The 23388-nt window shown below is 38.4% G+C and overlaps 2 protein-coding genes across 2 annotated transcripts in view; one reads left to right on the forward strand and one right to left on the reverse strand.

The window, feature by feature from the left end:
- LOC134791406 (zinc carboxypeptidase A 1-like) overlaps window positions 1-23388 on the reverse strand; it is a 50462-nt gene that overhangs the window by 6804 nt on the left and 20270 nt on the right. The window contains exons 2-4 of the mRNA XM_063762427.1: window positions 3387-3616; window positions 3026-3131; window positions 2674-2885 (exon numbers count right to left, since the gene is read on the reverse strand). Of these exons, the coding sequence (XP_063618497.1) occupies window positions 2674-2885; window positions 3026-3131; window positions 3387-3603 (535 nt within the window). The 5' untranslated portion in view covers window positions 3604-3616. The remainder of the gene's footprint in view (window positions 1-2673; window positions 2886-3025; window positions 3132-3386; window positions 3617-23388) is intronic.
- On the forward strand, window positions 4523-22234 carry LOC134791609 (uncharacterized; the record flags this gene model as incomplete). Its single annotated transcript, XM_063762658.1, has 12 exons — window positions 4523-4858; window positions 6952-7217; window positions 7281-7348; window positions 7519-8129; window positions 8329-8497; window positions 9296-9459; window positions 9793-9946; window positions 10652-10803; window positions 11902-11958; window positions 19735-19819; window positions 21071-21186; window positions 21787-22234. Coding segments are annotated over 12 exons (2349 nt in total), but the record flags the coding sequence as incomplete, so codon positions are not given.

Here is a 23388-nt window from a genome sequence, read left to right on the forward strand (position 1 = left end):
CTATAAAACGACATTCATGACGACTTTTATGACATAGTGCATGGCCGCCATCTTGGAATCCAAAATAGTCATCATTTTCGAAAGCGGGGCCCCCTAAAACCTATAAAACGACATACATGACGACTTTTATGACATAGTGCATGGCCGCCATCTTGGAATCCAAAATGGTCATCATTTTCGAAATCTGCGTCCTCTAAAACCTATAAAACGACACCCATGACGACTTTTATGACATAGTGCATGGCCGCCATTTTGGAATCCAAAATGGTTATCATTTTCTAAATCTGCGCCCCCCAAAACCTATAAAACGACACCCATGACGACTTTTATGACATAGTGCATGGCCGCCATTTTGGAATCCAAAATGGTTATCATTTTCTAAATCTGCGCCCCCCAAAACCTATAAAACGACACCCATGACGACTTTTATGACATAGTGCATGGCCGCCATTTTGGATTCCAAAATGGTCATCATTTTCGAAAGCGGGGCCCCCTAAAACCTATAAAACGACATACATGACGACTTTTATGACATAGTGCATGGCCGCCATCTTGGAATCCAAAATGGTCATCATTTTCGAAATCTGCGCCCTCTAAAACCTATAAAACGACACCCATGACGACTTTTATGACATAGTGCATGGCCGCCATTTTGGAATCCAAAATGGTTATCATTTTCTAAATCTGCGCCCCCCAAAACCTATAAAACGACACCCATGACGACTTTTATGACATAGTGCATGGCCGCCATTTTGGATTCCAAAATGGTCATCATTTTCAAAATTGGGGCCCCCTAAAACGTATAAAACGACATCCATGACGACTTTTATGACACAGTGCATGGCCGCCATTTCGGATTCCAAAATGATCATTATTTTCGAAATCGGCACTCCCTAAAACCTATATATCGACACCCATCTCGACTTTTATGACAAAGTGTTTTGCTACCATCTGCATGCAAGACATTTCTATTATTTTTACGTACAAAAATGGCCCCCTGTCAACTTTCAATCGAGATTTAATCGATAATTTATTCGATTAATATTCAGATTAATTCAATTTCAATCTATGTTAGGTCGACTAAACTAATCGCGATTAAAATTTGAGAATTAACTTTTTTTATTCCATTAATTAGTCGAATAAACAGTTAATCGATTAATGCCCATCTCTGACCACGGCATTTTTACACTTTGAGAATATCTGAAAACAAATCAACACAAGGAGCCATTTTGCAAATCGAGTAACTTTGTTATTACTTTTGACAGCGCGTGTCATGTGTCAACACAGAGTCGACACAAAGTCGAAACATTGCAACTACTTTGTGACTGCAATATTTCTCAGCCTTAAACCATATTTATACATCATAATTAACAAGTTTGGTAGTATGTAAAGCGTTATTTCTGTTATTTAAGTATAGTATACGCATCGAAGTACTAAAAATGCTTCAAATAATATAGTTATGAACACAGGCACTGAGAAGTAAACAATTTCATTTCCGGCTAAACTACAACAATGTGGTGGCGCGTTGATTATATTACACTTAGTTTATCAAATCACTCGAGCAGTTTAATTCCCCATAATAATTTAAGTCATATTGTAATATAAATGCAAACAATATATAATTACGTCTTGTAATCCGTTTAAGAGATGGCGTATTAATGTCACTTATTTTTATTTAAGTATTTTTCCATCTGACAGTTTCCATTTGACAGGAACAAAATGAACGAATGAACGAATGATTTTGGCATAAAGTAGTCGCAAACCCGAAACAATGTGTGCACACGGCGACCACACTTTATGTCACTTTGTGTCATGTGTCGACCCTTCCCCATTTCTGGTAACTGTGTCGACACGGCGACGACTCTGCGACTGGAATTGTGACCGAAACAGACGGTGTCGACACAAGATGTGTCAACACCGCGTCGTAACGGCGACTGGAAATGGTTGTATGGGTTTGCGCACATAAATTCGTGACATGATATATGTTATAGCCTGTAGGTACAGGAAATGCTCATAGCAAAATTACTTAGTGGGTAAAATGATACCAGGGATCATTTTACGCCTACGAATAGGGATCATTTTACCTCAAACACCAAATTAGAAAACATCGATAAAAATATAACTTTCAAAAAACTTGCGTCACTATAAACATCGTTAAAGTATAGCTAAACATCATTAAGATCCGGCAGTGAAACACAATTTGAATAAAACGTAACATGCTAAAAGTAATGGAATTCGGAAAATAGGCATACCGTAGATTAGACATATATTTTTTAATTATTTCCTAATAAAATCTCGCTGCATGCTGGTACCGTCATGACACTTTAAGAGGCAACTGGCGGGGTCACGGGGCATACGTTTATTGCATATTTAGATAGATGGCACCAGTAGTTGCTCAGATACGATGGGGAATCATTTTGCTCCGAGGGATCATTATACCCACATCTCCCCTACACTATTATGGTTTGAACAGCTCCAGCTCCACTATATAGCTGTTCAACACATTGTAGTTATATCAGAGGGCCTACCGCGAAAAACTAAAATCGAAATTTTGCTCTAACGCACGAATTTGGAAGAGCGATATAGAGGTTGATAACGAAATTTCATGTTTCGCGGTAGACCCTCAGCACAAGCATTAATTATTAGTGACGCAATGTTGAAATGCTATCTCACCTTGCCAATGAAATGCGAAATTTCGATTGATATTAGTGCCAAAACATGTGTCCGGCCCCTCTCCGGTGTCCACATTCTTGTGCCATTCGTCTGCGCGGGTCTTGGCTCTGGCTGTTAGATTAACAGCCCATTCGGTAGCGTTTAGAGGCGGTAGATGGCGTTGGCTTTGCGTGAAATTTATACCATCGGGATTTGCCATTGGGATTAAATACCTAGAGAGAAACGACAAGTGACTTCGATATATGTAACATTGTTCGATAATTTAGCGAATCAATTATTTGCGTACATCTGCATTAGAAGGCTACAGGTACCTACTGAGATATATATAGATATATGTAGGAGTAAATCTTACCAATCGTAGTCATTGAAGAAGGGTGTCTGATAATTAGTATCGTACAGAAGCTTTTTTGCTAGCTCAAGAACTGCATTTGGCGCTCCCCATGCCATTCCATTTAGTGCTAGAATTTACATAATCGAATAAGCATATAAGTCTACATAAAAAAAAACTTTACAAAATAAAAGTTTGTAATCATATTTCACAATAATTTAAAACAATTCTTGTATGGTATCTGATAGTATTGATAAATAATCTGTTGTAAAGTTAAGATGTGCTTGCATTAATCCAAAATGCTAATTTTACGGTGCCCTTCGGTGTTTAAAACAGGAGGCCCAGGAGGGTATGTTCGAGACAGGTTCTAGATTTGATTACGTACCAGCTATAACAAGAATTCCAGGTTTACTGCTCTGTCTATCACTTTGCAACTCCAAAGCGACCAGGCTGCGATTCTGCTTTGTTTTTGGTTGAAGGTACAGCAGGCGAGACACGTCCGGCGCCTCGCGGACCATGCGTTCGGCCGCTAACACTACATCATTGCTATCGAGGTATTTCTTGTATGTGAGCTCTGGTCCAATGCGCCTTATCATGCGCATTTTTGCTCCTGATCTATATTTATTGGCAATAATTTATTGCTTTATCTTATATAAGTAAGACCTACTTTCCTGATTGAGCAGTTGAGCAGCAAATTTCAAACCCCATTTTAGAATCTGACATTTTAAAATCACGATTTCCTTTTGTAAAAGAACGGCACTTCAAACATTTAAGAATTACTTACTAAAAATTAGCTAGGTACCTAATGATAACAATCAACAATACTAAATCAATCACCTTTTGAAATTACGAGGCGGAAAAAATAACATATACATAGCACCAAGGAAATACAGTATTGTAATTTGGTAGAGTTTGAACTGCAAACGCATGGCTATAAAAGTAAAGAGGAAACTAAAAATATAACTTATTTTCGTAAGAACACAAACTTCACAACGAAAGTCAAAAAATAACTTCAAACATGCTTCAAACAGATTTCGCTCAGATTTCCTGTCAAGTGCAAAAAATAGGTAGAAAATAAATATAATATTCTTTGGTATTAGTAAATATTTTTTTAAACCAAGGTAACAGTCAGTAAAATATTTTATGAGAAGAGAACGAAAGTCCTCCTCTGTAACTATGTAAATATTGAATGTATCCAAAGAGTAAAGTTAATACAGATGTATCACTGGCGGCATCAGAAAAAGTGATTACCTAGAAGAAGAAAACGTAATTGTCTAAACCACGTCTAAACTTGTATTGATATATGTCAAAGGATGATGGATAGAAATTTATCATGATATTACACATATTTTTGATAGTTTTAGATTTTACACAGATATGTGTCAGCATACAAACCAATATTAGCATTCAAGGCCAATATGATCCAAGGGATCATGTTGCGTGTAAGTACTCGTACATTTATTTTGATAATGTTCAATGGAAAATGCAGGTTAGGTAAGTACCTAGGTACCTACCTAATGTTTACCTCATTGTTTTGTAGTATTACGCGGTAAAAGACAATTGCCAGATTACACAAGGTGGCAGTCGAATTTAGTGACGTCGAAGCAAGAGTTCATCGTAAAAGTAGATGACGAAGTCTTCAGTCCAACTTATTCCACTCCGGTCGTCGGTATTAATATACAGCCGGGGACCAAGGCAGGGGAACGGATAATAATTGGTGGAGCCATTGTACCGCCTGTGCCGACGTCAGGGGCGTCAGATTTTGATACGACACCCGTTGAATACACCCGGTTTGTTCCCCCGACTACTGTCAGGACAACAGGAGACAATGACATCATATATCCCCCAATAAAAGAAGTTCAAGGTAATTACTTTAATTAACAATTACAAAAATGTTAACCTACCTTACCTTTAATTAATTAATTAAAACATTATAATTAATGCGTGGCGCTTTTGGATGATAATTCGTTAAGGTTTTTTGTCGGGATTTGTTTGGGTGCTGATATAGTTGTTCCCCCCCCCGTTGCTCTTGTGGTTGAGGTGGATTCTCGGGGTAATAGAACGATCTCTCCTGTCGCTGTCGTGAGAGCGCAGACCGTTTGTCCGGCCACGCCGGCCTGAATGATGTTATTCCACAGTAGCGTGCACAGAGATTTGGGACTGGGTAGGCAAAATTATATCAGAAAACCGGGCAAGTGCGAGTCGGACTCGCGCACGAAGGGTTCCGTACCATAATGCAAAAAAAGGCAAAAAAAAAACGGTCACCCATCCAAGTACTGACACCGCCCTACGTTGCTTAACTTCGGTCAAAAATCACGTTTGTTGTATGGGAGCCCCACTTAAATCTTTATTTTATTCTGTTTTTAGTGTTTGTTGTTATAGCGGCAACAGAAATACATCTGTGAAAATTTCAACTGTCTAGCTATCACGGTTCGTGAGATACAGCCTGATGACAGACGGACGGACGGAAGGACAGCAGAGTCTTAGTAATAGAGTCCCGTTTTACCCTTTGGGTACGGAACCTTAAAAAATGAGAGCTACTAACTCACCAAAAAAATTGCGTGATGGTTTTCATTTTGTTGTCAAGTCTTTTCAATTACTTCTTTTTTTGGCTAAACGAAAGCTTCGAAAACGCATCATTTTTAATAGTTTGCACACACACACCCACACCCACAACTTTCACAGATAAAATTATCCATTTTTTCACTAATCGCACTTTATAATTTCCGGCAACTGTTAACTGTTATCTCATAAACTCACCAAAACAAACAAACAATGGCGACCGAATAAAAAATGTAAATAAACTTAACCAAATACTGTAAACGAATAAAAAAATAGTCTCGTTTTTGCACTAAATTACCATAGCAAATGCTACTTTTTAAAATAGTCACGTAAACATCGGAACTATTCGGAAACTTTCGGGCGTCATTCGTTTATGTTTGGTACGAAAGACACTGCCTATTGCGTCTAAATGTGTGCGTTACTTGTATAATTGTGTGCTCGTACTTATAGGAAGGCCCACTACACTGTAACCGCGTAACGACGACTCACGGGGAGGCACACATAGAAAGATTTAGACGGAAATGTTTTCTGTCTTTGCCGTGCAAGGCACGTAGCGGCGCTAGTGCCGCGTGGTGTAAACTTCGTCGCGTAGAATTATTATAGATGATGACTTGATGACAAAGCTTAACCGGTAGATGGAGCGCTTATTAATTTTTAGAATGTTTTAAGTTATATCGATTACTGATAGTACGATCAGGTATAAATTAAATTAAGTAGTTTAAGAGGATAGACATCGGAATTATAGTAGGGTAGGCAGTGCCTTTTTGCCTTTATGAAGTGCACGCCACTGAATCCACGTGCCGGCGGCATCAGAGCTACTGATATGCTATCAGAAAGTTTCTAACCTTGCAAAATTTCCACATAAAAAAAAATTCGGAATCTTCTCATATTTTTGTAAGGGAATCGATTTTTTTTATTTCCAAATTGAAAGTTTCCTTTGCTTGGGTACCTACTGTTAAATTTTCCTGAAATTTCCGAGAACTTTTTGGAAGCTCTCCATAAAATACGTGTAACTTTTTCTTATGTTGTACTTAATTGTTTAGAATTCATCATTTGTCCACCTGCTTCCTAGAGAACCTAACGTAAAAATTGTAAACTTATACTAACTTAGACTACGGATAGTATCAATCTCACTAGTTACTAAGCTTGTTTTCTGTATTCTACTGCCTAATTTCAGCATTACCTTGATTTATCTTTAGTACTTAGGATAAAAAAAACATGTGTAAGTAACACCTGTTAAATGCAATCTGTGTTTGCCTGATAACAACCTGACAATCTGAATTGGGTGAATACTTAAGCAATCTTATTTTACAACTTGTCATTTATAAGTATTTTTTGTATTGCACCTGTTTCGCAAACCTAAATAAATAAATAATCATTTCACGCAGACGACGTCGCGGGCACAACACAAGTATGTTTTAAAATATATTGGTATCACGATAATTTTGTTGATTACAGGACACGTACTGCCACCATTTTCTTTGCAAAAGCATTCTAACAGGGATGAAAGTCCTCCAGCTGGTCCACATTTCATAACTAGAACTCCAGCTCTTGCTCAACAGTTCGCACCAATCACTCCTGTTGCTTTCTATCCAAGACTGACATCACTGGCATCACCGGTTACTTCATCTAGTGTAAATACCACAATTACTTAGCACCAACCTTCATTTACGGTCATATTATGCAGCGATACTCTCATGGATCTCCTTCAATGCAGTTATTTTGCAACACACACAATAATAGCCCGAAACATTCGAGGAACACTATCGAATCAGCATTTAGACTGTAGTGCTTCGTGTATCCTATTATTCCTATTGCTGTGTCGCTGCAAAATGATGTCGTGTGCATTTTTCTCGTCATTAAATTTAATATCAGTTGAAATTTTACGTGACTAACCAGTTATATAATGTTGAAATAGGTAACGAAAAGGATTCTTCCATTTACTCCTTCACGAGCTCCGCCTTCGACGGATATTGATCATGTTACGCGAACAAGCTTGGATGTGCAAGATTTTAATATGTTACAGTCGGAAGATGCAAGAGAATTAAAAGCTTTTCTATCACCTTTAACAAGGTATGAAATACAAACTGATACAAAGGCGACTCCAACAAATTCACCAGAATTTGTTACCAATTTTCCTACTTTAACTGAGGAAACAGAAAATATTCCCACGCGGCAGACGACGGATCTCGATATGGACACTTATCATATTACGTTGTATAAAGATGATGATAGTGACGTTGATGACGGTAAAAAGAAAACAGAAGATTTACCAGACGATGACGCACAAATAGATAAACGAGGAAATAAAGTTGTGGATACGGAGTCAGATGAAGAAATTGACAGTCTTGATATTGATTTGAATTATAGTAATAGAAGAAATGAGGTTACAAAGTCTACAACAGTCTGTCTGTCTACTGACAGTATTTCTAGTGTCGCTCAGATATCGCCTAACATCCCACTAAAATCGAAAACAATAAAGGCTGTAGAGGCCCAAAGGCAATCCACATGCAGTTTGCTAAATTATAGGCCATTGAGATTTAATACGCCTCAAACACTTCCAGAGGTATGTGCACTTTTTAAATTGTAGATTACCAATTAGTGTTAGGGCCGTTACGGGAAATAGCTAGCAAAATCTTGAATTGAATATACAATGTTTTACATTGAGGAAGCACCAAGCTGGAGTACCTTTAAAATTAGGGAGGATACCGTTCAAAAATAAACTATTAGGTATGCAAGGTAAACTGAATCGATTTTTGTTACAGATAGTACGGCAGTTAAAGCAATGGGAAGCGAAAAGCCCCATAGTAAAGTTGATTGACATAACTGCAAATAATTTAACCACCATGGATAATCCGATATACATGATGATAGTAGACGACCCAAGCAGCGGCCAGGTCGCATCAGCCAAAGACATCGTAATGATAGTTGCAGGTACAGCCCAACTGCTTAATTAGGTTTAAACTTTATTCGATGTGATAAGCTTAAGGTAATTCTTAATTCTCTTCAGATATATGTCAGTCTAAGAGGATGTCTAACATAAGCTCATCTCTTCTGCTCTTCTTATCCAATTGTCTTTGTAACAATTAATCTGCCAACTATTAAGTGAGTGTAAGGTGTGAAGTAAAAATAGTAGAGTTTTATCAAAAAATTGGATAGAGCATGTTTGAGGGCTGAATGGATTAAGGATGTAGCGTGGGTAGCACAAAAGTGAATGGAATATAGTAAAGGGACTTATATGTTCCTCACAACTAAAAAGTATCAAAACTAACCATTTTTAAGGTCAGGTCTTCTTGTCCTCGCATATTGACTGACTATGACAGAATACATATTCACAACACATCAGAAAGTTTGACTTTCACGCTTTCATAAATGCGAGTAGGTCTACACTGAGAGAAAAATCATTAGTAAACTAAACCAGGAAAAAATGAAGTTTAGTAATAATTATAGACGTTTCACTATTTCTGTAAATTTTATTTATTTCTACAAACAGCTCAGTAATCCTAAATCTAATTTCAACAAACAGATAATAGAAATTGCAAGAACTAATAGAAATTGCAAAAGTCAATTTATTCCTATTAGTTGACTCTCCTTGTCCCCGGATTAAGTTTATTTTTGTAATTCTAAGTGTGTTTTTGTTATCCTTTTCTCTCAGTGTAGGTATAACGCCTCCAAAATATAGACAGATGAGGAGATTGGCATTCGGATTGCTTTGTTGATTTTTTTTGGCAGGTATTCAAGGTCGGGACCATCATGCTGTGTCAGCAGCCATGTACCTCCTGTATCAGCTGATTGATCATACTGACACTCAAATTGACTTGCTCAAAAAATTCAGACTTTGGGTCATTCCTGTGTTCAACCCGGATGGATATGACTACTCCATGACTTTTACGCAAGTATGTCATCATCATCATCATCATCATCTCAGCCATAAGACGTCCACTGCTGAACATAGGCCTCCCCCTTGTAAAGTATGTCTTTCAGGTGAAGTCTGAATTAGGCACACATTTTGTTTCCCTCAATGAATATGGGAGTATTTTTTTAATTTCTTTCAGTTCCTGATTTTAATCCCCATTTTTATTTTGAAAACTTAAATAAAAATGAATAAGGTTTTCCTATCCGTCTATATCGATTACGTATTCAATTACGTATGTAGTTATCTTAGTTAGTAACACAATCTAATCACTAATTAACATTGAATCACTAATTAACATGATTAAATTACTCAGCGTCGTGAATGGAAGAAGAATCTTCAACAATCTTGGGAGATGTGCGATGGGCGCAGGTCGTGCAAGGCCTGCGAGTTTCATGGTTTTCGATGCATCGTGCAGCCTTGTTATGGCGTGAATCTTGACCGCAACTTTGAATACCAATGGATACCAGGTTTGTGCCTGCTGTTAATTTGCCTGTACATTCCAGACATTAAAACCAGCATATAGCAGCGTATCTTTCATCTTTACCGCACCAAAGAACCATATATAGGTATTATATACCTATATTTTACGTACTAATGTAATAGGCACCTACAAAAGGCGTGTAGAAGACGTTTTTGTATTATCGTCAATAATCATTATCTTTATGATTTACATATATAAGAATAAGAATAAGAATAAGAATAAGAATATATTTATTTGAAAGAACCTTGTTTACAAATTGTTTACGTATCCTGTGGCCCCACACTAGGCAAGCCTGTAACGTGGCAGCCGACTTCGCAGTTCGTAGGCTAAGGTTAAGAAAAACTAAAAGTAATCTAATAGGTGGTTAATGAAATTATGAAATTCAAATAAAGAAAAAGGAATGAGAAAGTGTGCGTGTACGCGTGTGTGTGTATGTATAGGTATATATCTTATATCTAATTTATAAAGAAAGGCCTCACGTTTATTAAGGAGATAGTGTTTTTTCTTCTTTAAAGGAACCGATAATAACTGTTATCTATTTAATCCTGATACTTTTATCGTATTTTATATCTACCTCTACCTGCTTAATACTGTCTAAGGAAGTGTATTGTTTCAGGTCCATATTTGTATAAGCTCGTATGTTATATACGAGCTTCCCTATTTATGTTTTGATTATGAATTTTGTGCATAGCGGAGGAGCTTCGCGCAGAGCACCCGTGCGGAGACCTGTACGCGGGGCCGCGACAACTCAGCGAGCGAGAGACACGTGCCCTCACCACCTTCCTTCACGAGCAGAAGATGCTTATATCCATGTTCATTGCCTTCAAGGAGGGCGACGTACTGGTTAGCACATCTACCATTATTTATAGTTTGACTGCGGAGCTGAAATTAGCGAAATAGTTTGAGTCCCGGGGAAAGACATATATAGAATAGTTTTTATGTCGGGGAGGCCTTTACCTACTTGCATAATCAAAGAAGAAAACCTAAAATAAGTTATTTACCTAGTTTTAAATAATATTTTGAATAATATTATTGATTCACACTAAACTTCATTTGTAAAATTTATGCAAGAAATAAAAGGGTTTTTTATTTTATATTTTTATATTTTCGGGTCATCCCTAAAGAGGGTGAGAAGGGGGGTGGAAATGTGAAAATTAATGAATTGCCTGCTAATTGGTGTAAGCAATAAAGCATATATTATGCTCAAAATTGTTGCCATTAGATTTTATCCAGGCGCTATACTTACTCTAACTGCTGGAAATAATTCCACGCAGACGAAGTCGCGGGCAAAAGCTAGTAAATAATAAATAAATAAATATTATATTTATAAGACAATCTTACGCAGATCGACCTAGTCCCATAGTAAGCTCAGTGCGGCTTGTACCTATACCCAAAAAATGTGAAAGGCCTGCGCAAACCGGCGGAGCGCAGCGCAGATCACTTTAAATTTGTCAATGTATATTCTCTCCTATTTCAATTACAATAAGGTATACATTTTAATGGTCTGAGACCGACCTCGGAGCATCACGGAGGATTGTTACTCCGCGGCATCGAGGAGCATGTTAGAGGATACCGCGGTAGGTGGCGGTAGGTGGCGGCATGTGGCGGCATGCCGCGGCATCCCCCGGTATGCGCCGAGGCCTTCCGAGTGCGCTGGGGTAGCGCCGGGACGACGGGGGAGAACTCGTGCACACTAGTCACTATTCCTTTTGATAGAGTACATGCGGCGGCATGCCGCGGCATCCCCCGGCCTGCGCCGAAGTGCTCCATGGTGTGCCGGCCTCCAGCGCCGGATGCCCGCCAATCCGGCGGTATCGCGGGGGATTTTACCTCGTCGGTGTGCGCTGCGCGGTGTAAATCCTCCTCGGTGATCTGCGCTGCGCTTCACTGATTTGGGCAGGCCTGGCTTGTAATGGTTTAAGAACTCATCTCTTATTTCAGGGAGTCATGTATCCTTACTCGCACACGAGAAAGAAGCGTGCCTTCGATGCTAATTATGTAAGAATGCCTGTCACATACATTTATTTAGAGTTAAAAAGCCTGGGTAGGTAAAATATCAGGTTAACCTTCCTTTTTTAATGTCTCTAGGCCCCATAAAAGAAATGAAACTCCTTCTTTCCTTCGGAAGATGAACTACATGTTGTCTTGTCGGTGGGGTAACGTCCATTCAGCTTACCTGTGTTGTAGCAGGTGACCCAACATACTTATTGCTTCATTAGAAATTTACGCACGTACGCTAACACAAACAAAAATGGAACGCACGAACATTATTTGCACGCCGTGCGTATACCTATATATTGCGTGTATATTCAAGCCTTCAGTGGTCTGTAGAACGCGGAACTCGACTGCTCGGCTGTGGTTCGGCTCTAACATTATAAAAATTACATATACCTATTTCAGCAGGTACCCGTAACATATCTCACATCACAGGGCACAGAGCGACAAGCAATGTGGCGGATATTATAATTATCTACGTACTTACTTAGCATGAGCATGCGCATCTTTCAATTCGAGCTTTAAGCTCTGCAGAAGTTCACATTTTGTGGTTTTCCCGTTCTTTAGTAACGTTTAACCTGTTTTTTTAGTTTTTATTATATCTACCGTCTGTGTGTCCAACCATAGAAAAATATGTATAAATAAGTGCGTAGTCGACATCTAGCGTCAAGTAGCGGAATTTATCCACTTACTGCTAGTCGACAATATCTAGATATCGCGATGAACGAAAAGTCTAGGTAATGCTCAACAATTTTCAGCTAATATATTATAACCGGATTAACTGCAACTCTATTTTCAACTCCTTCTGCTTGTAATATTAGTTGTAAATTGTTTTAGCAGTACATTTTTCGTCAGTAGCGGCACTTGTGAGATCTGGTGTCAAGTAGCGATACTGATAAATCCACTACTTGACGCTAGATGTTGACTACGAAATAACTCGTGTTTTGGTAAAAACACAGATAGCCACGTCAAATTAAGCCGAATTTGGGCAAACTGCGGAAATAATTCGTGTAGTTTTGAAAATTGGTTCAGGCATACCTTGTGGTGTCCAGATAAACATAGGTACTAAAAGTCCTCGAGGGTAGGGGGTGTGCTGGGGGTGTAGAGGGGGGTTGTAGGTATTTTTTTTTCATATTTTTGCTCATATCTCGAATATTTGTACGAACAGCATTATAATTACTTCGGACAAAAGTTTTAACATAAAATTTACTACAAATTTGGTTATTTTTATTTTTATTCTGCGATCAATACTTTAGAAGCTACAGGCTGTTAAAGTTAAATAAGAGATAAAAAATAGACGGATTAAGAAAACGTAGTTTTTTCGTAATTGTTCATAATAAATAAAAAATTTAGTTTAGAATAAAATAAAAAAATAAAATAAAAATAAAAATCGTTTATTTCAGATCATTGATCCACAGCGTTATTAGTAGGTATAAACTTAAAAACTATGTTAATTACTAAAAATAAAAGAACGAATGAAAACTATAATATAAAAATAAAAACTAATGACTAAAAACTAGTATTTGGCAGATGTGTGGCCATTGCGAGACGAGGAGCGCAGGTTGCCATGCTCTATTTAGCTCTCCCAATTGCCACCTCCACCCAAAACTTTGTAATCGGGCAGTCGAGGCGCTCGGCCAATACCCTGAGAAGACTGTTGCTGCTGCCGCGCACCCGCCTCAGCATGGAGGCGATTCTTTTCCGCCTAATGGCGAAAAAGTCATCTACTCGCGCCTCGGCGAACATGCCGGACGCACTACAGTGCTTCGGCAGCCGCAACAGCATCCTCAAGATGTTATTATATTGAACGCGCAATGCGTTATAGGCTCATTGTGTAAACTTCACCCACAGGCTGCACGTGTAGAAATTCTGACAGTAAGCTCAAAAATTATTCAAAATAAAAATTAAAAATTAATTAAAAATAAATATTAAAAATTAAATATTAAATATCTTTCCCATCACGGAACAATGGTGTTCCGGACCTTTGGGAGGCGTGCGCGGAGCCGTAGCCAACACGTAGAGGCCCTTTTGACACTTTAATGAAATGTAAGGGGTACACCGAGCGGAGGCTGCCCTTGCCCGTGTCATGGGACGCACGCAGAGGCAGCACCCGCCAGGGTGTAAGGACTATTGAGAGTTGATGGAATCTAAAATGAACTAGGTTATTGGGTGAAAGCGATGGACTAAGAACTGAGCTATGGGGTAAAAAACCGGACGCCTGCCTAATAAAACGGTATGCAATTTTATTTCCGGCAGACGGTGACTCGCCCTCACAAGATGGGCCCTCACAAAAAGCGACATCTAGGATGGCTCAAGGGCAACACCGGTGTGAGCGGCTCAGGGGTGTCGAGAGGTGTGCGCCGCTTTCTACCCAGTGGCTGTTACTGTGCCAACTCGCGTCTTATGCATATTTCACTTCCACCCCTGGAGCTTATAGCTCTAACGACTCCACTCTGGCCGGCCGGCTAAGGCAAGCCAGAGGCAGAGAATCCTTAAATATTATTATTAATTAATTAATATTAAATTAAAAATTAATTATTAAAAATTATTTTCTAATAAGCAAGCTAAGCAATCTGCTGATAAAATATAAAAAACCGGCCAAGAGCATGTCGGGCCATGCTCAGTGTAGGGTTCCGTAGTTACCCATTCATCAAAATAGACTATTTCCAAAAACTCAAAAACTGCTAGACCGATTAGGTTCGCTATATTTTTCCTTGACAGTATTTACTAAGCTTTACTTTCACGATTTTTTTCATATTTTTTGGACCCATGGTTCAAATGTTAGGGGAACTAAAGTGCAAAACACAACTTTTTAGAAAAAATATTTTTTATGGTGGCTGCCCTACATTAAAGTGGGGATGAAATTTTTTTTCGCTTCCACCCTATAGTGTGGGGTGTCGTTGGATAGGTCTTTTAAAACGAATACGGGTCTACACGAACCATTTTTTGATCAACTTAATATTTTCGGAAATAATCGATCTGAAAGAAAAAAAGTTGTGTTTTACCCTTTAGTTCCCCTAATTTTTGAACCATGGGTCCAAAAAATATGACAAAAATCCTGAAAACATAACTTAGTAAAGACTTTCAAAGAAAAATATAGCGATCCTAATCGTTATCATTAAGGGATTTTTGTGTGCTTGATTGAGCACTACAGTCAAAAACTACCCGCAATTTTGTAGTTTCACTGTCACGAATAATTGCGTGGTGGGGAGCGTAATAACCGAAGTCGGGTTTATCAATTTTACTCAAGTGACCTAGTTCTTCGTACTCCTTGATAAAGTCGCAATATTGTTTTTTCAGAACTTGATTTTTATCCAATCTAGTTTCTAAGTTCAAGAATCGTTTTTGTGTGTGAGATCTTGTGGGATTTGTTTCGTAAAGCAACAACGCACAATCTCGTCCTCATCCGACTCAACGTCACCCGTGGGCCCCGCGACCAACCAGCCTAGTTTTGAAGATTGAAGAATAGGCTTGTTTGGTCCAAGTTCTATTTTCTCCGACGTCGTGATATTGAAGAAAAATTCAGCACTAAGTAGCAAATCGATTTCAGAAGGACGATAAAACCCAGGATCCGCCAGCTGAATGTCCGCAGGTATGTTCAATTCTGAGATATCTACATAATTGTTAGGTAGGCTGTCTACAAGATGCTCCACGACGAAACAACGAATATTAATTTCATAAGGACTCGTTAACGAACTTACAGTGAGCTCACATCGATCGACGGCTCTTGATGGAAGGCGAACACCTACGTCTACTACATGCTGGCCCTCAGTTGCTCCTTAGCTCCATACGCGACGAATTCTGGACAGTAGGCGGCCGGGCTTTAGCGCATAGTGTCGTTCATAAATGCGTAACATGCGTACGACTTCGAGGTGAGGCTATGAAGCCACTAATGGGCAATCTACCTGCAGATAGGGTTACTTCGTTTTACCCCTTCCAGGTTGTGTGGCCTAGATTTTGCGGGACCCTTCATGATTTCCAGCAAAAAGGGAAAGGGTAATCGCATAACAAAATGCTATTTAAACATTTTTGTCTGCTTTGCAACTAAGGCCGTCCACCTGGAAGCAGTCAGCGATCTTAGCACTAATGCCTTCATCCTAAGCTTACGTCGTTTTGTGGCTCGTAGATGCGTGCGAATCAAGGGCAAATAAACAATTAGATAGAATAATTTGTGCACTCGAACCCAATTAAAAGTCTTGACAACTGGTCCACTGGCTCGTTGACTTGCAGCGAAGTAGGTGACGTGACGTGACGTGCACGACAACACGCACTGCTTGGCACAGGAATGTGGGCAGAACTCCCGTAATCACTGGAATGCACGGTTAGGACCGTATGAGTTTAAAGAATACACTATATTGCAGCTGATTTAGGGAATAATCTTAAAGTTTGAATCGAAATTCCTAACGGAGTTCTTGTTATTCTGGTTTTAAGTTACTGAAATTGTATTAAAGCAATAATTTGTTATAATTTTATTAACTAAATAAAAATAGCTTAATGCAAGATATGAAGTGAAGAAGAAAGATTAGATTTTATAAGAATTAAGCCGAATAAATGCTGTTGCTATGCAAAGCTGATGCAACACAAAATGGACGCCGCTTATCGCACTGAGTAGATACACCTATTTAATGCTAGCAATTTACGTAGTTCATGAATGCAAGTAGGCTATCCTTAACTTTATGCACAGGAACGGATAAGCAGCGATTTTAATAGCTATAGCACTGATTAATTAATAATTTATCACGAATTATGAGCACTTCAAGGTCTAGACAAAGCTGAGGGCTGAGCACTATATTCACACAAATTAAGGGGAATGGATGCATGGATTACAGGTGTTAAGGAAAATATAGGATGGGCTACTTTCCTGAATAATTGCGATGACGATCACTGGATGCAGGTGCAATTGTTGCAATCCGTATGGAATATTCCGCTCGCCCGTCGATGTCCCGTTAGATTGGAATGTGGACTTTGGTACCAGGTCCTGTCACGGTCGCCACTTGTCGGAGCTGATATTGACGAACAGCTCAGCTGAGGGGTTGACTCTTCAAGAAAACTCCTGCTTCACGTTAACTTATTTTAATTTGTTTAATACGAAGGTTTAGGTATGTGTAGGTACATATGAGACGGTAGTCGAGAGCCGTGTGTGGTATGCGCAGTGAGTGCTCGCCGCGGTCGTGACGTCATCATCCTCCGCGGCCCTCACCCCTCCGGGACTGGTTTGACCGCTGGTGCGTTAACAGTATCTACGGAATCCTACACTGAGCATGGCCCGACATGCTCATGGCCTATTTTTTTTTATTTTATCAGCAGGTCACTTAGCTTGCTTTCTCTAAACTATTTTTTTTATTTATGATGAACAATTACAAAAAACAATGTTTTCTTAAATCGTCTATTTTTTATCACTTATTTAACTTTAACAGCCTGTAGCTCCTAAAGTATTGATTGTAGAGTAAAAATAAACATAACCAAATTTGTAGTAAATCTTATATTAAAAATTTTGTCCGAAGTAATTACTTATAACGCTATTCGTATTCGAGATATGAGCAAAAATATGAAAAAAGGTACCTTCAACCCCCCCTCTACACCCCCAGGACACCCCCTACCCTCGAGGACTTTTAGTATGTTTATCTGGACACCACAAGGTATACCTGTACCAATTTTCAAAACTACACGAATTAAATCCGCAGTTTTTTCTAATTTGCTTAGGCTAGATGAATGGAGTTACCACTCTTTCCTTACTTGTAGTAGGAGATCCCACATAAATATGGTCGACCTTCACCAATCTGTCTGACGGATGACTATGAAAATATGAAAGAAAATATGTTCCAGAACATAAATAAATAGGGCTGCCTCAAGAAATATAGTCAAGGCTATTATTAATACATTTTTGAAAAAAATTTTTTTGGCAAATTTCACCGATTTGTCTGACGAACGAAATAAGTTTCAATGGAAAGTATACAACTTGTACAACATAAATCAGCTAGGTTGCCTATCTTTTTCCGGTCACTATTATGTGGTTGCTGTGTTTAAAGAGGTGATTTTATATCGATAATTGCACTCATTTGTCTGACGCTTGAATTATACATCAAAATGATGGTAACTTTATTGCAAGTACAATGGTATAGGGTTGCTTGCGAAAATCCGGTCACAAAAAAGGGTTGCCAGGCTTTTAATTAAAATAAGAAGGGAAGACTTTTAGCGATAACTCATAAATGGCTTAACTGATCAAGTTTGTTTTAATTTTATTTGATTAAGTTTTTTAAGTACTATTTTTATGATTTTTTTTCATATTTTTTGGACACATGGTTCAAAGGTTAGAAGGAAAAACCTTTTTTTTTCTTTCTAAACGATTATTTCCGAAATAATTCACTTTATCAAGAAATGTTGTTTACATACCCTTATTTATTTTAAAAGACTTATTCAACGACATCCCATACTATAAGGTTGAAACGATAAAAAAATTGTCGCACACATTTTGTATCTTTCAAAGCGATTATTTCCGAAAATATTCAATTTATCAAAAAATGTTCATCTAAAACCCCTATTCATTTTGAAAGACCTTTCCAACAACATCCCACACCATAGGGTTGACACGAAAAAAAAATCCTCACGTACATTTTACTTCTTTCGAGGCGATTATTTCCTAAAATAATTACTTTATGAAAAAATGTTTTCTATAAAACCGTATTTATTTCAAAAAGACTTATCCAACGACATGTCATACTGTAGTGTTGAAGCAAAAAAAATGGTCACATACATTTATTTTCTTTTTTTTCGTTTGATATCTATGTTGTAATTTGTCATTTGATATGAGTTTTAAAGTAAATAGGGTTCTTCAAAGAAACATTTTTTGATAAAGTGAATATTTTAGGAAATAATCGCCTCGAAAGAAACGAATTGTACGTAAGAATTTTTTTTTGTGTCTACCCTATGGTGTGGGATGTTGTTGGAAAGGTCTTTCAAAATTAATAGGGGTTTTAGAAGAACATTTTTTGATAAAGTGAATATTTTCGGAAATAATCGCTTTGAAAGAAACAAAATGTGTGTGACAATTTTTTTATCGTTTCAACCTTATTGTGTGGGGTGTCGTTGGATAGGCCTTTTAAAATACATAGCGGTCTTTAAACAACATTTCTTGATAAAGTAAATCATTTCGGAAATAATCGTTTAAAAAAAAAGATGGTTTTTCCTTCTAACTTTTGAACCATCTGTCCAAAAAATATGATAAAAAAAAATCATTAAAATAGTGCTTAAAAACTCAATCAAATAAAATTAAAACAAACTTGATCAGTTAAGCCGTTTATGAGTTATCGCTAAAAGTCTTCCCTTCTTATTTTAATTAAAAGCCTGGCAACCCTTATTTGTAACCGGATTTTCGCAGGCAACCCTATACCATTGTACTTGCAATAAAATTACCATCATTTTGATGTATAATTCAAGCGTCAGACAGATGAGTACAATTATCGATATAAAATCACCTCTTTAAACACGGCAACCACATAATAGTGACCGGAAAAAGATAGGCAACCTAGTTGATTTATGTTGTACAAGTTGTATACTTTCCATTGAAACTTATTTCGTTCGTCAGACAAATCGGTGAAATTTGGCGAAAAAATTTTTTTTTCAAAAATGTATTAAAAATAGCCTTGACTATATTTCTTGAGGCAACCCTATTTATTTATGTTCTGGGACATATTTTCATACTTTTATCCGTCAGACAGATTGATGAAGGTCGACCATATATGGGATCTCCTACTATTATATTTCTCTATGGTACAACAGAGAAAGAGGGCGTCTCGGGCGGCTGCGGCTGCCTTCGGTATCAGCGGCCGACCGTACGTCGCCGGACAAACTTCAGAATTCCTACGTAAGGATGCATGTATATTATATTTCCATAATATTATATTACAGTAGTCTATTGTACCTACCTTATAGGGTGTGCTTTTTATAGTTCATTATTACAGTGTAAGTATGTGTAGGTACTTGTAGATCCCAAAAGTGAAAAATGCATTTAACACATTACATGTGTATAAAAAAGTAAGAAATATAATTAAGAGTATTTACCTATACGAGCTCAAAAAGGCCATCAGTTCACAGTTCATCATAGCATCCATGAGTTCTGTCATATATTTTGTCACGCTATAAGAATCTCTAGTTAGAGGTAACTATTGATTATACCTACCTATACTTATTTAGGTACGTACACATTGTTGCGACTATTTACTTTAGTGATTCACGAAGTCATAAAACTACCTACATCATCTGTTGTAGCCAGATCGTATAATTGGCCATATTATGATCTGTCCGGCATTGTTATGCTACGATAATATACGCACAAATTTGACGGATAGGATTAGGTTTGATCAGATGATTCAGGTTGTTTGGAACTGATACATGCATGGTTTTCCAGTAGTACAATACGTGATTGACGCTCAAAAACCTTCTAAGCCAAGCGGTGCAGTTCTCAAGCAATGCGCCTCCCGTCCGTCAAGCCTGAAAATTTTCTGAGCTCTATATTATATTAGTTCGCCCTTCGTTCGCCCACAAACATATCGGTTTTAGAGGAGAGTCACAAGAACATAACCGCTGCAGTTATGCTTTCATTTTAACTTGCTGTATGGGGTTGGGGGTGGGCACTTGATTGTTATGGGGTCGACTTTTTGGCGGCGGGTTCTTGTGACTGTGGTATGTGGTGGTAAAAATCGTGGGTTCAAATCTCGGTTGTATAGAGGTGCTGCCATCTCTAAATTCGCCGAACCCGGACAAAGACTAAATAAAAAAAACCCTGACATTTGGCGTAAATCGCATTTTTCCCCGGACGTGTAGGTATTTATTAGGTTTTTACCTACTTTGTATACAATAATGCCGGTAAATAATTAAATTCAATAAGGTGTTTCCTCACAATAATAGTGTCCGGGTTTTCCCCGGACACTTTTTGAAAATCCCCCCGGACGGCCCGCGGACAGCTTCCAAACAAGGACAAATCTGGAGAAACCCAGACGGACGGCAGCCCTATATAGAGCAGAAAAACTAGTTCTCGAAATACAAAAGAATGACTAAGATTCCTTATCATACACAGACAAGAGGTTAATCTACGTACTTAAATCTTTTATTACAGCGCTGTACGCTGGCGGGATTGAAGACTGGATCGACGGCCACTTAGGCATTGACAATACCTACACCATCATGATGTTCCGAGCCACTGACTCCCACAACTCGAAACTAATGTCGGAAGTGAGTTATTATTGCGCACATTTTGTATAATCATAATGACGATACGAGTAAATGGTTGCTTATGCGTAGGTATTGCATATTATGCTAGTAATGCATTTAAGTTAAGTCAAATATCGCTTTAAAGCTACTTACTTAATTGTATTGTAACAAGTGGGCATGGAACGTAGTAAAGTTACATACAGTGGTATATATATATGTAGTTGTTATAAGCAGAGGGGTAGTCATAGTTGTGTTCTTTGTGAAAACAAACTCTAAAAACCTAGCCTAAAAGTACTTACTTAGATCGTCCAAGTATAGGTACTGTTAGTACTACAGCGGGCCGATTTTTGAATTTCAATCGCTCGATTTCGTCACTCGAAAATCGGTGGAAAACGGCGAAATGCTAATTTTTGAAATACGAGCGATCGAAATTGGGAATTAGTGGTATTGACCACTCGATTTTAATTCTATTAGTAGAATTTAAACGCCTATCATTTAACGAAATACACGAAATCGAGTGGTCGAATTTCTAAAATCGGCCCCCAGTTCTCGAAACTCAATATTGTCAAAAACTAAAAAATAAAACGATTGATCTTTAAATTTTTAACCCTTGTTTAACAGCACGTCGTTCACGAAGCGTATGCAGCGATGGACACTCTACTGTTGGAGAATAATATGGGACCAATGGAAATAAAAGCGCTCCACCCGGCCTCCCCTATCCAGTCAGGCGCCGAGAACATTTTCCCAAACCTATTCATTCTTTCTGCTGCAATACTCATCTTTAACAGTTGAACCAAAGGTAGACTGATGAAGACACGCCTCAATTAAAGTTACAGAGGAGTTTAGTGCGTCAAAAATATAAGGGCCTGCAAGGTCACTCTAAGTGAAAGCTTCATATCCATGTTTCATTTAACTAGAACGTAAAAGGATAAATGTTTTCTCGGTAAGTAAACATCCAATTACCACAAAGATAAACTTATGAGGGTATGTGCCCACAGTGCCCACATGACGAACGATTTAACCAATGATGCATTTGTGCAGGCTTGATTGGCATTTCGGAAATGACGAATGATGGCATAAAAATATTTTTTAAGAAAAAAAAACCGACTTCTATATGGGCCGATGAAAGATTATTGTAGATTGTGCACTATGTAGAAAAGGAGTTAAAACCACCCACTTTTCTACTAGCATTTCGCTTCTGTAAGGGTCGTAGTTCTAGCCTAACCTAACCCACTTCTCTGATAGCAGTTCGGTTCTGTGAGGATCGCAGTTCGAACATAATCAAACCCACTTTCCAAGTAGCATTTCGTTTCTGTAAGGCTCGCAGTTCTAACCCAACCTAACCCTTGTTCGGTTCTGTGAGGATCGCAGTTCAAACCTAACCTAACCCACTTAACGGCGCATGCGGTGCGGTGTACGGGGGTTTGAGCGGGAGGGGCTAGTAAGATTGGCATCATCATACTTTATACCTACATTTTATGGTAGGTAATCATAGTGGTTTATTTAGTTAAGGTATCATAGTGGTTTTCCGGGTCAAGGTCCGGGTCCGAGTCCGGGTCCAGACCGGGTCCGAGTCCGGGTCCGAGTCCGGGTCCGAATCCGGGTCCGAATCCAGGTCCGAGTCCAGGTCCGGCTCCGGGTCCGAACCGGATCCGGGTATGAGTCCGGTTCTGGGTCCGAGTCCGGGTCCCAGTCCAAATCAAAATCGAAATTCGAAATCACCAAACGTGTTCTATGCGTCGTTGAAGAGTTCTGTTCTGGTCATCATCAGCAGTTCCACTTCATCAAATGCGACAGTTTTTAATGTAAAGGCTTGATTTTATGATGAAAATACAAAAAAATCTATACGCATGCCTTTAAGATTTGAGGAGTTCCCTCGATTCCTCATGGATCCCATCATCAGAACTCGAGCTTGACAGAAATGTGGCTTAAAAACTTAACTTGCTTAACAAACATAACGAAGAGGACAAATCGCCAAACGTGAACGTCGTTGAAGAGTTTCGTTCTGATCATCATCAGCAGTTCCACTTCATCAAATGTCACTTTTTTGGATGTATATGCTTGATTTGTTGATAAAAACCTAAAAATCACTATATGTATGCCTTTAAGATTTGAGGAGTTTCCTCAATTCCTCATGGATCCCATCGTCAGAACTGGGTTTTGAAAAAAACGGGACTAATCTGTATGCATATACATACAATCAAAAAAATAATTTTCAAAATC

The sequence above is a fragment of the Cydia splendana genome, chromosome 6, assembly GCF_910591565.1.
Source record: "Cydia splendana chromosome 6, ilCydSple1.2, whole genome shotgun sequence".
NCBI classification, from domain to species: Eukaryota; Metazoa; Arthropoda; class Insecta; order Lepidoptera; family Tortricidae; genus Cydia; species Cydia splendana.